General features: G+C 46.8%; 1 protein-coding gene across 1 annotated transcript in view; it reads right to left on the bottom strand.

Annotated features, from left to right (window-relative positions):
- BLK (BLK proto-oncogene, Src family tyrosine kinase) overlaps positions 1 to 15,582 on the bottom strand; it is a 44,157-nt gene that overhangs the window by 12,513 nt on the left and 16,062 nt on the right. Inside the window, exons 2-6 of the mRNA XM_049819223.1 lie at positions 14,594 to 14,690; positions 12,630 to 12,678; positions 6,753 to 6,846; positions 5,637 to 5,735; positions 4,303 to 4,406 (exon numbers count right to left, since the gene is read on the bottom strand). Coding sequence (XP_049675180.1) covers positions 4,303 to 4,406; positions 5,637 to 5,735; positions 6,753 to 6,846; positions 12,630 to 12,678; positions 14,594 to 14,689 — 442 coding nt within the window. The 5' untranslated portion in view covers position 14,690. The remainder of the gene's footprint in view (positions 1 to 4,302; positions 4,407 to 5,636; positions 5,736 to 6,752; positions 6,847 to 12,629; positions 12,679 to 14,593; positions 14,691 to 15,582) is intronic.

Here is a 15,582-nt window from a genome sequence, read left to right on the forward strand (position 1 = left end):
CCTCCTCTCCAGACCCCGCTGCCCCTTTAAACCCCCCTGCATCTTTCAAACCAGTGATGCTCAGCATGCAGTGGTGACAGGGGCTCCGGGCAACCTCCAGGCCAATCTATCAGCTGCCTACAACCCGTCTTAATACTTATCCTGCCATTAGAGCTAATGATGGTATTTCACCCCAAGTCAGATTTTAGTGTGCTGGAGTGAGTGTTGTAGAGCCTTCCCTGTCATCCGCCGTGGCTGGTTACTGTTCCCTTGGGAGCTGCAGCGTAAAGGCAAAGCACTAGGGCTGAAAAGCTTCAATTCTCTCTTCTCTCAATGACAGCAGCAAATGAAAAATGTTAAGTGGAGCCAGACAGATGGCAGGACTCCTAATCTCCCCCAACGATAGCAAGGATGGCTGAAAGGAGTTCTTGCTTCTCAGCCACAAGGGACATTCACCCCAGTCCTGCATCACATCCCAGCACAGAGCTGGGCTGACACACAGAGGTCCACACCTACACTCGACACCGGTTCAGAGCAATGTGAACACAACCAAATCTTGCCCTGGGCAGCTCAAGGTGTCAGACCCTCCTGTTCTGGATCTGGGATCCCCAAACCATCCTACAAGGGCTCTCACGTCCTTTCTGTTTGAAGCGTGGCAAGTTTTGTATGGGAAAGAGCAACAGAAGACATGAAGGGTGGGATTCAACTTCACGTCATACTTGGGGGTGTTTCAGTCACCTAAACATGGGTGTCTGGTACCGCTTGAGATGCTCTGGGACATCTACATGGGCTTGGCAGGTATGGTGCAAAACCATACCTTTTGGTGGAGCACTTGGAGGTGAGTTTAGGCCATCCAGGTTTTGGCAACCGAATCAAGCCCCGTTGGCTGCAGTGGGAGCTCAGGCAACTGCCACGTGCGATATCTACATTTTGATGCCTGCATCTCAGACTGAGTCCCATCACATGTGGCATGTCCTGTTCCTACAGGTCTCATCAGGATCTTAACTCCTTCCCGATGGGAAACCCGGGAGCTCAGCTGGATAAGGCGGCTGAGCTCTGCGAGGTCCCTCCTGCCGGGAGCACAGCCGCAGCAGTCTTGCTTCGAGCCAGGAGTTCGTGACTCGGCACAGCTGTGTGACTGAGTTCCTGCAGGTTTCAGAATGATTATTACTTCAGGGAGGATTTGTTTATTTCCAGCAGCTTCAGCAAGGCTAGTTCTCTGCCGATGATTGTACTGCTGGACTGCTTCCCACACTGTCTTGACAAGGACCCATCTTCCTGGGATGGTGAATCTGCCTTTCACGGCCTTTCCACAATGTTGGCTGAAAGTGAAGCCCCCAGGTTTGCAAAGTTTCTGTGTCTTTAACCAAGAGTGAAATGAGACTCTGCTTAGGATGAGCTGTGAGTCGGTACTGCTCTTAGGCAGGGCGTAGAATGCGTCCCACTGTGGCTGAGACGACCCAAAATGAGATAACCACCCTCCAGGGCATGCAGCTACGGGGGCTACTATCCTTGGGTTGACTCAGTGCTTGGCCCTAAAGGTCAAATGTTGCTGATGATGTACAAAGTGAATGAAAATATATATCATGGAGGAGGAAAACAGGAAGAACCTGTGGGGTTCGAAGGGCAGGATTAATTCCATGTTGTTGCTCTGGACATCTCATGATGGGTCACAGGGTCCTTTAAATTAGCAAATTCAGCTTCACAGCACATTTGGAGATGCGGGGATTTCTCTTTTCCCTTTCTCTTTAGAGAGGAGGAAGCTTGGTTAAGACAGATCTATTGATGGCACCATGGCCATTCAGATAGTCTAAGGATATTCAGGTAGAAGCTGATCGCTTAGGATGATTCAGAAGATGAGGTCCTTGAAGGAACAACAACCGTATTTTAAGACAGAAAACTAAACATCAGAAAAGGCACAGGTGAGAGTCACATTTCAGTGCAGAAGCTGATCTCTCACCATTTGGGACTAAATGGGACTTTCATGGAGTGGAACACGCCACATCTGCTAATGCAGAATACCACACACCTCCAGCTAAGTTTGCTTCTAAACAGCAGAGACAGGGCATTAAAGATTTGGTCTAGCCTGGTTATTTCTCCTTGAATCTCTGGACTCCACCACCTCTGTCCAAGCCTTGTGTGACCTAGACCCACCCACCCTCCAGAGAATTGCCAGGAATTTTTTCACCCTGTGTTTGCAGCTCATGGCTAGCAGAAGTAAGGGACAACTGTAGGGAAAGGTCTGATCCCATCCATTGCGTGCCATCTGGAGATGCCACAAAGACTAGGAGCATGTGTGTACAGAGGGCCTCACTCCTTCCCAGTCCTTCAGATACAACACACGAGTGTCTGCACAGCACGTGTGTTGCTGCCGACCCTTCCTGGGTGCAATGCACAGTCATGCCAGCTACTGAAATAGCCCAGCAAAAAAAGGGGAGAGTGGGAAGGGGATAAATGCAAGAGCAGCATGTAGTGACTAGTCCAAGCCTGATCATCTCAAAGGTGCCACAAAGGTAGCAGGGAAACAAATATACAAGCAGAACAAGAGACTTGTAAAGTGAAATGCTAAGAAACAAGTCTCTTCAATGTTCTGAACATTCTCTGAATGTTCCCTAAAAATTCTGAAAAACTGCAAAACCTCATGGAAAGCAGCCCTCCTACTTGGCATCAGCTCAGCAGGGGCATGTGGAGGTGAGCCCAGGCATGGGGCAGGGGGCAAAGTCAAAGTAGGGTGCTATAATGCTGACACAGCACCCCTGCCTGATGGCTGAGGGAGAGTGCTACAGGAAGATGAGCATCTCGTTGCCCTACTTAGCAGACTAGATATCACACCAGTTCAAGTCCGGTGCTCCAGTTTTACTCTATTTGTCAAATCCTGGTGGTGGAGGTGGCTGAAATGGTCAGGTCTGCAACTCAGCCAGGGCTCAGACTACATCTGTGAGTAAACTACACCATGCCAGAACCTGCTTCCTCGTCCTGGGGTCACATCCACACCATGAAACTCTCTCAGCTTCCAAAACCAGGTGACTGCACTCAAATTAACTATTGGGAATGGCGCCTGCTTGATGCCAGGGTAAAACCTGTGCAGAGACTGTGTGGATGACCCAGCTGTCACATCCAGGCTCTGGCACTATTTGATTTACTGGTAATGATGTAGCCACGGAGGAAGGGACAGATGCTGCCTTGGAGACCTCCCATGTGAATGGGGGTAAACAGAGACAAGAAAGGGAGAAGAAGCTACAGTAGGCAAGAATTAGTTGTAAAATGGAGGATCAGTCTATCTGTTCCCACTCTTACTGTTTGGCCAGGGCCTTGTAGAAGCATTTGGGAAGCAAGTCAAGGAAAAGAAGGTCCCACGGATGGATGTTCCAAGTCTCTAGTGATCTATTAGGAAGACACAAAGCACCTTTTCCCATGCGGCGAGGAAAGACTCCTACATCCATTTCACAGGAAAGAAACCAAAGCACAGCAAGACTAAAGTACTTTCCTGAACTACTGTAAGGAGCTGATTCAGAGCAGAACCATGGGACCACTGTAGAGCATCATTTCCTCCATGCTGTAAAGACACCTGCTGATCCAGAGGATGCAAAGAGAGAAAAGTAGTAAAGAAACAACATGACATCCCATGGGACAACCTAAGCTAACTTCCAGACTGTCAAATTAACAGCACAAAACAAAGAAGTTGCAATTACATGGTTAAGTATTATAGTTAATAACTAGATCCACTGCCCGAGAGAAGTGACCACAATGCTGCGCCCTTTCCATCCTCACTGGGTCATGTCTTCAAAAGCCAGACATGTTCATAGGGAAGGAAAATGGATGAAGTCAATCTTTCCTGCTCATCAGTCTCCTTCCAAAAGTCCTGGTTTGCATCAATTCCCCCTGCTACAGACTATCAGGAAAAACGTGTTTCCTCTGGGAAAATGTTCCACCAAAAGATTTTTTCCAAAATTCTGCAAGTTTCTGCTGTGAGCAGGAGATATGTTTCTTCAAGAGTGAGTAGAAGTGTCTCCATTTGTCACCAAAGTAACATTTCCTTGGGGAGAAAAGGAAAAGAAACCCCCTACACATTGTTTTGGAAAGTCTTTTCTGCTTATCTGTGTTCCTGCATCTCTGCCACGAACTATAGAGACAAGAATCACCCTTACCGCAGCCTGAACTACACATACGAGTAGCACCATGAGCAGATCTTTGCCCTCCAAATTCCCAGCTCACTTCTGCATTCCTGCTGAGCCTAGCAAGATATATTTTGCCCAGCCAGGTCTGAAGGGTTTTCCAAGCCATGGCAATAATGAGGAGTTCCCCTTGTTCTGTGTATCTCACCTTTGCTGGTTTCACTCTCTCGGACAAGGAAAGAGCCGACTTTGTTACCAGAAGACAACAGCAGCCGTTCAGCATCTTTTCTGCTCAGAGTTTTAAAATACCACCTGGGAGACAGAAAAGGCAAAATTGTTGCTTGAAAAGGAAAAGCTCTAAAAAAATAAAATTCTTTCCAGTTAGTTCATTTTCTTTTTTACCATTACACTCTGAAACCGAGGGTTATTTTTATCAGCAAATAGCTTTTTATCTGCTGGAAAGTGGCAGTAATAGACTGTTTTCAGTAGATTAACACCAGATTTCAGTCACTTTGGGCTTGTTTCACAGCTTAGCAATTCAGCCAGAGCGGAGAGTAGATGGTTTGTGCAGTACTCCGTACACCAGAGAAGTGCAAGCTCAGCCAGAGCACAACCTCTGAGGCACGCAGGGACCCACGGCTCACCTGGCAAGCGAGTGAGCCCTGAGCAGTACCCAGGCAGGCTGTGTATAAAGCAGATACGTGGGCTGGAGGCTGAGCGTAGGGTGCCCATAGCCGTTTAAATGTACCTTTTGGATACAAAGAGCGTTTATGTCTCAACCACATTTCTGTGCGCTGTTAAATATTTGCTGGATTCAATGATGGATGTGTCCCTCCAAGAGGAGGTTGCAAGCAGGGCTGATCATTTATAGCTGAATGCCATAGAGGAGAATAAGTCATGGAAACAATTTCTTCTACTGCTTGTATTATAGGCATAATAAACCCTTTTGGCTCCAGTCTTTCTTACCATCTTCTTTGCAGGGAGCCAAACACGAAGACTGCAGCTGAGCTAATGAAATAAACAGCACCAGGCTGTGGGTCTGGGCACTGGCACTCAGCTGTCTGCCCTGTTAAATCGTTGGCGTGGTCCCTGGCACATCTGAGACCTGGATCAGTGCACCCTTCCCAAGTGATCTCCAGCCCTAGTTTGCATATGGACACTGTCTTGAAGGCTGAGGAGGTTTAACACTATGCGTGTGGGTGGACTGGCCCAGCGGGCCCAGAGGACGGTCCCTGGCACTGCTAATTTACCATAACCTTTATGTTCTTTACCCCCGAATCCTTGTCATCCATGGTGGGTGCACTCAATGGGACAGGAGTCTTTGCCCACTTTCCCTGTAGCCACCTCATCCTCCCTGCTCCGCACCCACACGGTGCTTAAAACTTCTGAACTTTTGGGAGGCATTGCTGGGGATGATGAAAGACCTCTTGCCATCCAGCCCAGCAGTGACATCTTCCTGCTGGCAAGTAAAGCTGTCCCCGTAGCTTGTCGAGAGACCCAGCACTGCATCAGTGTTCACCATTCATAAGCCTACACACTTACTTTTCTTCTTCCAAACTGTCTACTTGTGCAACGAAGTTACTGGGGATGTAGCCTTTCCTCCCGCTGCTGAGGGATTTTGCCAGCCACCAGTCACCCTCGCTGCAAAGCAAGCAGAAGAGAAAGCGTGAGTGCTCAGAGGAGGTTTCGTGACAAACTAAAGCTGCAGGTATGGCATGGTTTCTGGGGGGTTTTGAGCACTGAAATAGATCAGCACTCCTTAATCAACTCTACAGGTCCCTCTCAATTTCCTAGTACCACCACCAGGCTGAAGGCTGTTGGTCTTTCAGGGACTTCTGGAGGTGTCAATCTCTTTCCATGAATGCAGAGGAAGCGCAGAGCGACCACAGACCGAAACCTCTGCTCCGCATCCCAAGTGAGAGGACAGAAATCGGGGTCACCGTGGGTTTATTTTGTCCTTTGCATAGGGTCCTTGGACCTTCTCCTTTCTGCTCCTTCCTTTGTCTGCCAGACACTGCTTTGCTTTCCCACCACGGACTCAGTCACCCAGGCATGACCAAAAGCCATCCCCACCCAGCAGTCTCCCCTGAGCCATGGGTCCCAGCCCATGGCACCTGGGTGAGAAATGTCACCTCTGGAGGCCACCGCATAGAGAGGTCAAGGGTGGAGCAGACTTATAAGGCCAAATGATTTGGGGACCCAAGCCCACCTCTGCCCTGTTATGGACTTTTCTCTTGTGAGTTTGAGAAGAAGGTGAAATGAAACCACGCACCTCTCCGGCTTGATTCTGTCCTTTCCTCTGACTACGCCCAACCCACATCCTTTGCAAAAGCATGATCAGCACAAAATACGAAACAGGAGCTAGGTTATTGTTGTTATTTATGCTACTCCTGCACCCACGCACACCGGCAGTGAAGAAGGTCCCAGTAGTAGCCAGAGAGGGACACTACCCAACCCCAAAGTACCTGTAACCCATGGAAGTGTCACCTTCCCCACCTTGCAGAGAGAAGAGGGGTACCCATAGTCACACTCTGGAGCAAAGCTAAGACACAGGCTCAGCTCTGGTGAGCTGCAAATTGGTGTCTGACCCCAAGGTCCCCCCTTTCCCAGCCTCACCATGCTCATCTTTGACCCTCCCTCTGGCTGCACGTCACTTACTTGGAGAGAACTTGGAGTTTCTCCCCCTTGACCAGCTGCAGATCACGGTCACTTGCGGCAGGAAAATCGTACAGTGCAATCACAACCAAGTTATCTGAAAGACGAAGCAGCACCATTGAATCCAGCTGGTTCCCTGCTGGGGGAGTGATGCACACCCGGGTGTATGGTGGGGCATTTCACCCCCACCCCTGCTGTCACCCCCTCATCCCTCAAAACCCAAATTTTCCACCAACCCGGTTTTTCTGCCAACCATGAACTCTGCTCAGGGACTAACACTGATTCACCAAAGTGTTTCCTATCTATGTGTTTTTAAATAACTCCAGGCCCCCCCATCTACAAAACCCAGTGTATCAACAAGAAAAAAGGGTTTGTGTGGAATAAATAAAGGTCATAAATAACCTGCCAGTGTTTGGCCTGAGTTTTACACGGCGGTAAATGAAAACTGCTGTAGCAACATTTCCCAGGGTGGGATTTGACTTGAAAAGATGAGGCTTTCTTGATTGGAAAAGGTATAAAGTTGTCTCAGTTTCTGTTATTTGAGCCTGTTGCTAGGATTTAACTCTCCCTCCAGATGCTCTCGACTCAGCTTGTATCTTGTCATCCCTTTTCCACACTATTCCTTGCAGACGTGCCAGCACGTTTAAGTCACGCTGCTGCCTTCAACCCAGCACCTCCACAGTGCCTCGCTGCTCCGCTCAGCTGCAATTCCCACAGGGGTGGTGAATGCTCCAGGATCCCCTTCCCTCTCCCTGGCCCTGACACACCTTAGATGCTCCAGACCGCAAAACCGGTGCTCTGTGTCTCCCATTTCACTTGTAACCCACCTGGACAGAGGCTGTGGAACAAGTCTGCATCCCCATTCCCTTCCCTACCCCATTGCTTTTACTCCAGCCGTGTTGGTCGAGCCTAAATTTTGGTACGGCAAAATGAACTTTCACTCTCTGGTGCATGTGAGCCGTGCTGTGCGTGGCAAAGCTGCTGCCTGGTACATGTGCTGCGAGGCTGCTAACCCACCCCGGGGCTGGAGCTGAACCGCCACCTCTGCAGCCTGGGTTGTACCGGTGCTGCTCTCGGAGAGGTTGTGCAACCGTTCACGCGTGCTCTGCAGGCTCGCAACTGCTGAAGCAGAAATGAACAGCTATTTTGGGGCAGATCAAATTTTATAAAGAGGATCAGCACATGCACACGAACACAAAAATCAAACTAAAACACAATAATGAGGAAGAAAAAAGAGAAGGAAAAGGGAAAAAAAAGGAAAAAAGGAAAAAGGAAAAGAAAAAGAAAAAAGAAAAAGAAAAAGAAAAAGAAAAAGAAAAAGAAAAAGAAAAAGAAAAAGAAAAAGAAAAAAAAAGAAAAAAAGAAAAAGGAAAAAATAAAAATAAAAATAAAAAAAAAAGAAAAAGAAAGTAGAACATTTGCTGCAGAAAGGTTTTAGCTTGTACACATCCTAATTAATGCACCGAGAGCGATGGATGGTCTATTATTAGCATTTTTCAAAACAGACTGTCAAGCCGCAGTCTCTGTGTGACCTTTTCAAATAATGCCACCAGCAAGAGAGCCAGACTGGCCCTTTGTCATCACAAGATAACACGTCTCTGGGGCAACTTGGGGTTCGTGTCTGTGCAAGGCCTGGCTGCTGCTCTGCTGGCGATTTATTGGAGAGGAGGGAGGAGAAGGGGTCAGCGTGGGAAGAAATGTAGCTTTGTAAACTGAAGGCCTGAGCAGTTCCCTTCAGGCTTGTGAGGAGGAACTTAGAGATCCATGAGAGGTTTCAGCAGAGCCTCACTCTCTCTTACATACGGGGAAAAGGATGATCAGTCACAAGGGAGAATGCTTTGAAGTCTTAAAATAGTTTGCACGGTTGGGGGCTTTCCCTTGAGGGATCTCAAAGTGTTTGGCATTAGCAATGCACCCAAACTCTTGTCGTCTCCTCGAGAAAGTTGTTATCACCCAGATTATCTGACATGAAAGGTTTCTGGGCACATGCCTTCTGCAAGTTGTCTGCAATGAATGTGCTCATCCACATGCACAGTCCTGCTCCCCTTGAAAATAGAATAATGCAGTAGTCACACTTTTGCTTTAAAAAATAGAAGCTAATGTGTAAACATCTTCAAGCACAGAGTGGCTGCGTATTCCAGAAAATAAAATGAAAAATGTAGTTTTGATCTTGAAGCAACTGACATAAGCACAAATAAACAAAACCAAAAACAAAAAAGGAGAGAGGGAGAAAGAAAAGGAGCACATATAGCAAGGACAAAAAGGTTTTATATGCTGAAAAAATATTACGAACGCCTCTTATCCCCTTCTCAAAATACGTGTTGAGAAACACAGCACAATTAAGTGAGCCAGAAGAAAAGCTCTCTCTGCTCAAGCCAGCCAGACTTGCCGTCTCATGATGAAAGTGACTCTTCCTGTCTCTGAGTCTGTCAACCCACTGAGAAACAGCGTCGATAATACTTTCTTGGCCTATTTGATCAAGTTAGGTCATGAGTGACTCTACAGCAGAGAAGCCGTCGGGGCTGCTAGGAGTGACTGCTTTACAGATAATGCTAGCAGCCCGGAGACTTTGATTGCGAGCCAAATACATCTTGGCTCAGAGCTGCTGTCAGGAAAGTTAGATACCAGCTCGGTTTGCATAGGCTGAGTGCCAGTTTGATGGCTTAATAGAAATGATTCAACCAGTCTTCCCACCGCTGCTCCATCATGGAAGGTCTTTGCAACCATCTCACGGCTACGGAGCCAGGCCAAGACGGTGCCAGGGTCCCCCAGAGGACCATCAGTTGGTTTAGAGCCATGTTAGGATGGTCGTGGGGTAAATGACAACTCACAACACATGTGTTGGCTGGCTGGGTGCACTGAGCTATGAGTTACCGCTGTTGAAAATGGGTCCAGCTTTCCGTTTCAGCGCAGCACAGGCTGGTTCACGAAGGTTAATATGTGCTAGGAAAGGATGTCTTCAAAAGACACAGCTGCTGGTGGCACACTGGCCTCCCTGCTGCTGTCGCCAAGAGGAACACCGTTAGATCCTGCTGGTGGAGATGCAGGATGCATCTGTAGATGCAGATGACTGTCTCGCAGGTGGTCAGCAAGCCCAGGTGTGATGACAGCATGGGAGATGTCTCCTGGGACATCTGGGCTTGCACTGCAAGAGTGCTTTCTGTCAAATGCCTTTCTGCCATGTGTTTTGACATGGTGAATGTTTTTGCAGATAATTTCTGCTTTCCTCATAAAATCATATCAGACCTAAACTCCTAGCATTTTGATTAGGAAATCTCAACATTTTAGGCAATTCCCTCTCACCTTCCTTCCCCCTCTTGCTTTTGATGGGCAATGCCCATTTTTGATGAGAAGTTTTAATCTCTCATTGAAAAGTCAGCCTTTTCAGTAGAAACAAACCCTTCTTTTCCCAATTAAGCTCAAAATCACATTTCTGACAGCATTCCTTTCAAACTCAAATACTTATCAAAGGAAAAGCAGTAAAAACAACTAAGAGCTTTGATGCTAATCTTGAGATGCCTCAAAAGACCTCAATTTCCAGAGCACACTAAGGCCCCACCCCCTGAAAATCAGTCCTATTCATATTATGGTTAACCAAAAGCAAAGAAGAGGTGGAAGCAGTTGCAGTTCCTCAATCAGAAGAACCAACCTCGCAGCAAGACCAATTCTTTGTGCAGTCGTAGGTTATTATAATGCCTGAAGACAAGCACCCAAAATGACCAGCTCTCTCTATCAGTAGTACTTAAATCCAGCTGTGAGCAGCTGGCAGGGCAAGGGCAGGGGTTATTCTATCTTTCTGCTATGTCTTATCTATCCAATGCAAGCAAATAGCAGCAGCCATAGTAATGGAACTGTTGTGTTTGGGCACCACCATTGTGGACCAGGACTTTGCTGTGCTGGAGGCTTTACAGGTGCAGAATTAAAGGTAAATTTTGACTCCAGAGAGATCTAGAACTGACCTTACAGACATCTTGAGTGCTTAGGGAGCCATGTTAAAATGAATGAGAGACTCACACGATGGAAGAACCCACCCCAAATGAAAAGTGGATTGGCGATGCTGCCAACACTGCAGTTGAATCCAGTTATGCACTCCTTGCCTGCCTTAGTGTTACTTCCATTAAGATAAAAAATGACAGGAGGAATTAGTTTTTTGTTAACAATAAATAAATAAATAATTTCTGAGACAGGGATGTGAAAGCTTGAAACTGTGAAACAAGTTGTACAACACTGAGATCAGAAAAAAAAAATCAAGATGCAAGGAATGCAAAAAAATGAAAAAAAAAAAAAACCCAACAAAGGAAAAGAAGTCTTGATTTTATATTACATGCTACACTTCCATAGTCAATAATTTTGCCTGACTGAATTTGAAGTGCTCCCACAGGATGTAATTCAGCACTTTGATTTTTTTATATGATCATATTGTCTGGATTTTGTGCTTTCTTTATCAAATCACTTGAATTGCCTTCTTTCATGAGAGTATCTCAGATATCTCAAATATCTTGTATGGTTCCTATCAGTCCATTTTACCACACAGGACAGAGTCAGACATAGCATCGTTTCTGGAAACTCAGGCACTGGTAGAGAAAAATAAGAAGTTCCCCAGATTGTCAGTGTGAATATTCCTCCAAAACTGGAAATGAACCTAACAAACCAAAATAGTTTTGAGAGCTGAAAATGGCTAACATGGTACTTAATGAATTTTTTAGCATCTTTCCACTTCTGCCTTCTGGCATGAAGCAGAAGTAAAAGCCGCCTCCCTGAAGATAACTTCTGTTGTGCTTCTCACCAGAGTGAGAAGGTTGATAAAAACCCCATGAAAAACTATCAATGTCTGCTCAGTTGTGGAGGTAGGAGACCATGGCCTCTTGGAAATGTGCCATGAAAGCAATTTTGCAAAATAAAGCGTGGTTTCTGGAAAAATGGTGTTTCCACAGAAATATACCCCGATTCACATAGTTGAAGAGCTACACCTCCCACAAATTGGGTCTCCGTAACAAACGTCAGTTTTGAAGAACATTTTGATGTTGCAGGATTCCCTCTGTTTGCCGCGTGGCAGAAACCCTCCATCATCACCCACAAGACTGCAAGACCCAGGTCTGCCATTCAACCCATCCTATTTATTTGTCATTCCCCTTTTTTCGTTCCTCATGCCCTGTCTCCCCTAATCAATTCTACACTTTCACCCACGTGAGGAACTTTTGTGTGTTGCTAACTGCTTTCTTCCAAGCTGCCCCTATTTTTTGCCCCCTTCTAATGGTCTCTCTCTCTCTCTGTTCTTAATCTGAAAAACTTCTTTGACAGAAATATATACAAGTTGCTGTCGGAGGCCGGGCAGAAGTAGCTGAGGGCTTCCTGCTAAGACGCAATCACCTACCAAACACCATCTGTGACCCACAGGTGGTTGCAGAGATGGTGAAGCCAACAATCTCCAAGCAGGGGCTCTGTGTATCCTTATTTTATACTCTTTTCTTCGCATTCTCTTTGTAATCTCTCTGGGCTCTCGGATGCCTGCTATTTCCTCTGAAATTTTCAGCTAACTGGATAGAGTATACACAAGTTGTCACGCTGCAGACAGGGCAGCAGAGAAATCTCATGCAGTTGATGTCCGAAATCTCACTTTGCTCAGCCAATGAAGAAGGGCTGCTTTTCCCTCTTAATTTCTTTGATGAGCAGGGGAAACTGGCAGCTACAAACAGTTAGTGATGTAAACCGAATCTTCCAGAACACACTGATAAACTCCTTGCCTGGCAGTGCTAAAGGCGCAGAAACCGCACGCCTGTGACGTGATGGCTTGTTCTCACGACCTGCTGTTGGGGGACCACCACCTTGCAAAACCCCAGGGGAAGACAAAGAAAACAGCAAATGAGCTAAGAATCTTACCTTGTACAGAGGCTTGGTTTAGATGAGAGATGTTGATAAATTGTCTGCCCTTTGATAGAAATAGAAAGAAAAATTAAGACATTTATTATTTTGCTATGTTTGCAGAAAAACCTGCCCTCGTCTTCACAGATGAGTGGGAGTCTGATCCGGAGCCCACTGTAGTCAGTCAACAGCCCCTGCATCTGGCTCCATATGTGTCGTGATGGCTTTAGCACATTTTGCCGTGATGTGTTCATAGCTGTCTTAACTGTCAGCTTGAATAATCTTTGGCTCCCCTCTGAATAAAAGCATAAATCTGCTACCCACATTTAAACCCTGGTCTATCTAACTCTTGCTCTCTGATGCCAGATTTCAGATCAATGGGGGATGAGACATGAATGGTCCCATTGAGAAATTATAATTGCAATATTATTTGAAGCAGAAAACTGAGGATACTCTTTGCCATAATTGTTCCAAGGCTCATGGAATACCCTTTGCTCAGGGATACGTTAAAAAAACGGAGGCAGTAACCATATTAGCAAATTAAACAGCAGCAAGGTACTGCAACACATCTAGGCACACTTTTAAAATGTTGACATGGTCCCTAGTTTGGTTTGGCGCAGACCCTGAGAGTGACCAATTGGCCACAGACGACTCCTAATGAGCAGCTGGGATGCAACCACCTTGTTCTGTGGGCTGAGAGTTTAATATTGCAGAAATGGCCCGGTGGGCTCTGTTGGCCTCTACCCAACTTCAGACACCAGTCCTGTGATCAGTCCAAGGTACAGTACCTAGTGACTCTGGTGGGTGTTTGACCACTGCCAGTTATTTTTATACACGCTGAAAAGGAGTGAACTACAGACGCTGAATTAAAAACATCTAGCGTTTTCTGTCTGTGCCACCCTTTGACTCCTACTTAGCAGCACTGTGGGGTGGGAGAGCTGCTCACCCACTGCTCTTTCTAATTTAAGTGAAAGAAATGCGGACTTCTGTCGTGGTTTAACCCCACCCAACTGGGGAGCTGGAAAAAAGGAAATTTAGGAAAAGAACATCTTCTTGGTCAATCTGACATCTGCTATCATGAAAACCAGACTTCATAACCATGGGAGAACTCAGAAATGAAACTAAAGGAGTGAAAAACGTCTCCACCCGTCATCATGTCCTCTCTACAGCAACAGATAGATAGATAAAGTGATTTCCAAAGTTTAAGCAAGGCATATGTCATTTGAGGTGTCCTAAATCCTGACCCAGTGTCTTGTTGATCCATGTCCATGCAAGCAGAGGCCATATAACTTCAAAGACCAGCAGATGCTCAGCATTCCTGATTCTCAGCCCACCCCAACACAGATTAGCCGTAGACCCTCTTTAGTGAACCCGTTGTCCTCCCTGATGGCAAAGTTTCCATTGCGGTTTGCAGCTTTGAATCTTAGTCTGAATCTGACCCATCTTTTTGATGTTTGCAAGTCAGCAACATCAGCTTGGGTTGCAGACTGCTGAGGGCAGCAGCCTGTCTAAAAGATATGGGGATCAGCTCAGAGGACTTGTGTCCAAGCCATGCACGGCACAGAGGGACTCTGCACCTTCTCTCCCTGTCTCTTGCCCTGCTCTCCAGTCCAGCCCACGCAAATAAGTGTGCCAGGCTCAACACAACATAGCCTTTCAGAGCACCGCTATCCCTAGCCCACTCCGACAATTCACAGCCATAACGTATCCCCAGAGAGAAAACGGCATCCTTTTTGACACAGAAAATACAGAGCAAGGAAGCGTTGATTGAACAGTTCACCCTGTATTAAGAAGCTCATGGGGGGAAGCCAGGCACAAACACTTTTTTTCTGCCCTTCGAACAACATTTCCCAATTTGTGACCAAATTTTAGGAAGCAGAAATACTCAAGTTCCTGCTGGCACACACAAGTATTGCCTGCATCACTCCAGACACTAACTGAGCTGTGGAGGATCTTGACAGGACGCAAACCTGCAGGCTTACCTTGGGTGGGGCGGGAGGAGTTTTACTCTTGGGTTTGCTTCCAGAAGTGTGTTTCTCATTGGATGTCAGCTGATTTTTGCTCCCGAGCAATCCCATCCTAGAAGGAAGACCAGAAATTACTTTTTAAGGAGGCTGCTCCTCGGGAAAGGGGCAGGCACTGAGGGATAAAACAATCTTCTCATTCATGAAGGACAAGTTGGAGAAGATGAGAATACAGGGCAATGGGACAACGGAGAGAAGAGTCTCAAATCATCCCATCTACAGTCCTCCTACTGCCCTGGACCTTGTGAACCACATAGTTTCTGTTCCCACACAACTCTGGTTTTTCACACTTTGCAGGTGAGGCTCAGACAGACATTATAAGTCACCAGAAAGAAATGGGCACAAATGACTGCTTTGGAGTCTCTCCAATGCAGAGATCCCCAGCTGGCATTAAGCAGACTTGCTCCAGAGCCAGGTGATGCCGCATGCACGTACTTCTGGAGGGTCAAAGAGGAGGTGCTGGACATCCTGGGGAATATCCCTGTGCTGAGCTGTTCAGGTGTACCAGGGCTCCAAGAGGGTCACATAGTCCCCGGACCAAGAATGAGACGTACTCATACCACCCAGTGCTTTCTGTAGGTCACGTCCCTCCCACGCAGCAAAAGCAGTACACAGATGTGGTAGCTATCCGCATGGTACCAGTCCCACCGTTCCTCATGCTTAAGCAGGACGGACACACGCTCAGCTTGTCCACGAAGGCATGGGACTTCACGCAACGCTTTGGAGGACTGTAACAAGCTTAGGGAGTCAAATATGGTGTAGCTTGAATCCATCCTGCCTGTGAAGTGTGAGCCTAGGGCTTGACTCAGTTGTCCATGTGCAATGCCCTAGTAGCTTTTGATGTGCCCTGGGTTCTTACAAGGTGTGGGTCTCCCATACATCGTGGATTATGTTTCCCAACCCCATGTGTGTGTCTCAGACCTCCTGGACACCTCAAGGGCCACTAG

Source organism: Accipiter gentilis, chromosome 16 (genome assembly GCF_929443795.1).
Source record: "Accipiter gentilis chromosome 16, bAccGen1.1, whole genome shotgun sequence".
Taxonomy (NCBI): domain Eukaryota; kingdom Metazoa; phylum Chordata; class Aves; order Accipitriformes; family Accipitridae; genus Astur; species Astur gentilis.